The 1,906-nt window shown below is 49.6% G+C and overlaps 1 protein-coding gene across 1 annotated transcript in view; it reads left to right on the forward strand.

Moving 5' to 3' along the window:
* Window positions 1-126: 126 nt before the first annotated feature.
* HEATR4 (HEAT repeat containing 4) overlaps window positions 127-1,906 on the forward strand; it is a 31,057-nt gene continuing 29,277 nt past the window's right edge. The window contains exon 1 of the mRNA XM_019640293.1: window positions 127-1,208. Within this exon, the coding sequence (XP_019495838.1) occupies window positions 331-1,208 (878 nt within the window). The 5' untranslated portion in view covers window positions 127-330. The remainder of the gene's footprint in view (window positions 1,209-1,906) is intronic.

Genomic DNA, 1,906 nt, shown 5'->3' on the forward strand with positions numbered 1-1,906 from the left:
GGGACACTGCTGAAAAGCAGTAATTCCTCATAAGGAGATGAAGGGCTGAGTTCTGGGGCCAAGTATGAGAATTGGAAGCAAGGGTCTGATACAAGGAATACTTAGAATGTTGCACCATTTCTTTTTCTTTTGTCCTTCTAACTCACATGACTTCCCCCTGCCCCCCATCTGTCTTCCAAGTTCTTTTCGTTCTGTACTGCTATGGGATACTGATTTCTATTCATCTAGAGCTCTCACAGTTCCTCCCATCCCTTTCACAGGTGACTGGTCAGGCCTCCAGGCCCTGCCTCTGGACCAGGCAGTGTAGAAGGAAGCATTTGCTGGGAAACAATGACCAGGACCCAAAAGGGAAAGACCATTCTCCCCCACCGTCTCCATCAGCCTTTCCCCCCACGGCTGGGATGGGGCATGATTTTCTACTTAAAACCAAGAGGCAAGGAGGAGTGCACCTCCGTCTCCGGCGAGCTGCCAGCCTTTCACTTCAGCCCACAGCACTGTGCACACCTCAAGAACCAATATTTGAAAAACGCTGCTTCAAACCTTACCTTCTCTCAGGAGGTGGTGTGGCAGCGGGGGCTGCCCAGCATTCCTTACAGCCAATACCGCTTTGACCATCTCTACAATGCAGACAACATTATCCAGCCTTTCCACATCAGGAAGACCCGACCTGAGAAACCTGTCAGCTTCAAGGTCTTAGATTCTTCAGGTCCCTCAGCAAGGATCACCTCCACAGCTGTCAAGACAGACAGTTCTGCCAATCTAATGAAGCTGAAGAAATCAAAGTCAGCACGCGCAGTCCGGGAAACAACACGTCCTCTCATCCTTCGTCCCTGCAGGGATCCAGATATGTTGAGTCTGTCGCTTTCTCCAGATGTGAGCCTGGAGGAGAGGGAAACCTGGCTTCCCCCTTCTGAGAAGGAGGCCAGAGTCTGGGAGGCCATCGTGCTGGAAAAGCTGAACAAGCGCACGGCCCGGTGGATCCAGAACAAGCGTCCGCTAAGGCCTGGGGCGTCCCCCAACAAGTGGCAGAGCTTCTTGCACCAGCAATACGACTGGAGCCACATCCGGGATGAGCTCACTTCCGCCAGTGACCTGGAGCTCCTGAAACAGCTGGAGGAAGAAGAGATTGCAGATTTAGAGCATCCAAGTGTCATCCTGCCCACTCAGGAAAAAAAGAAGCCAGAGCTGCTGCTTTCTGCTTATTATAGGTAGACTCGCTGGGCCTCAGACATGCCTTTAAGAATCCCTGGCTCCCCATCAAGGAATCCCGGGTGGACCCACACTCATTTCAGAAAGCACTCTCCCATCAACTCTTGTTTCCCACCACCACCTGCTCTCTAAGATCTCCATAAAGTTTCTCATAAAGTTTCTCAGCCTAGGCACTATTGATATTCTGGGCTGGATAGTTCTTTGTTGTGGGGGGCTGCCCTGTGCATTGTAGAATGTTTAGCATCATTCCTCTGGATGCCAGTAACACTCTAGTTGTGACAACCAAAGATGTCTCCAGATATTGACACATGTCTGCTTGAGGGACAAAATCGCTCCTCGTTGACAACCGTTGCCTTTAAAGGGATTGGTTGTCAGCCTTTCCTTTCTGCTAATCCTATCCATGTGTTCTCAGAAATGTATCCATTGTGAGAATGAGAAAGGCAGAGCCCTCATGGCTTTGAGGTTTGGTCCTGCCTAACTTTGAATAGGAGCCAGCATGTCACTGACTCAAAAATTGACTGGCAGGAGGACAGAGAAATAAACAACCTGAGAGAAGAGGATTACTGAATTTCTCAGATTCCTTCCTTCTCATTTATAGCTAGAGGGAAGACTAGAGCTATGATAATATCTCTGATTACCAAAAGTGAACTGAAAGTAAGTGGAGGGCCGGCCAGTGGTGGTGCGATGGTTAAGAACT

Source organism: Hipposideros armiger, unplaced genomic scaffold (genome assembly GCF_001890085.2).
Source record: "Hipposideros armiger isolate ML-2016 unplaced genomic scaffold, ASM189008v1 scaffold_49, whole genome shotgun sequence".
NCBI classification, from domain to species: Eukaryota; Metazoa; Chordata; class Mammalia; order Chiroptera; family Hipposideridae; genus Hipposideros; species Hipposideros armiger.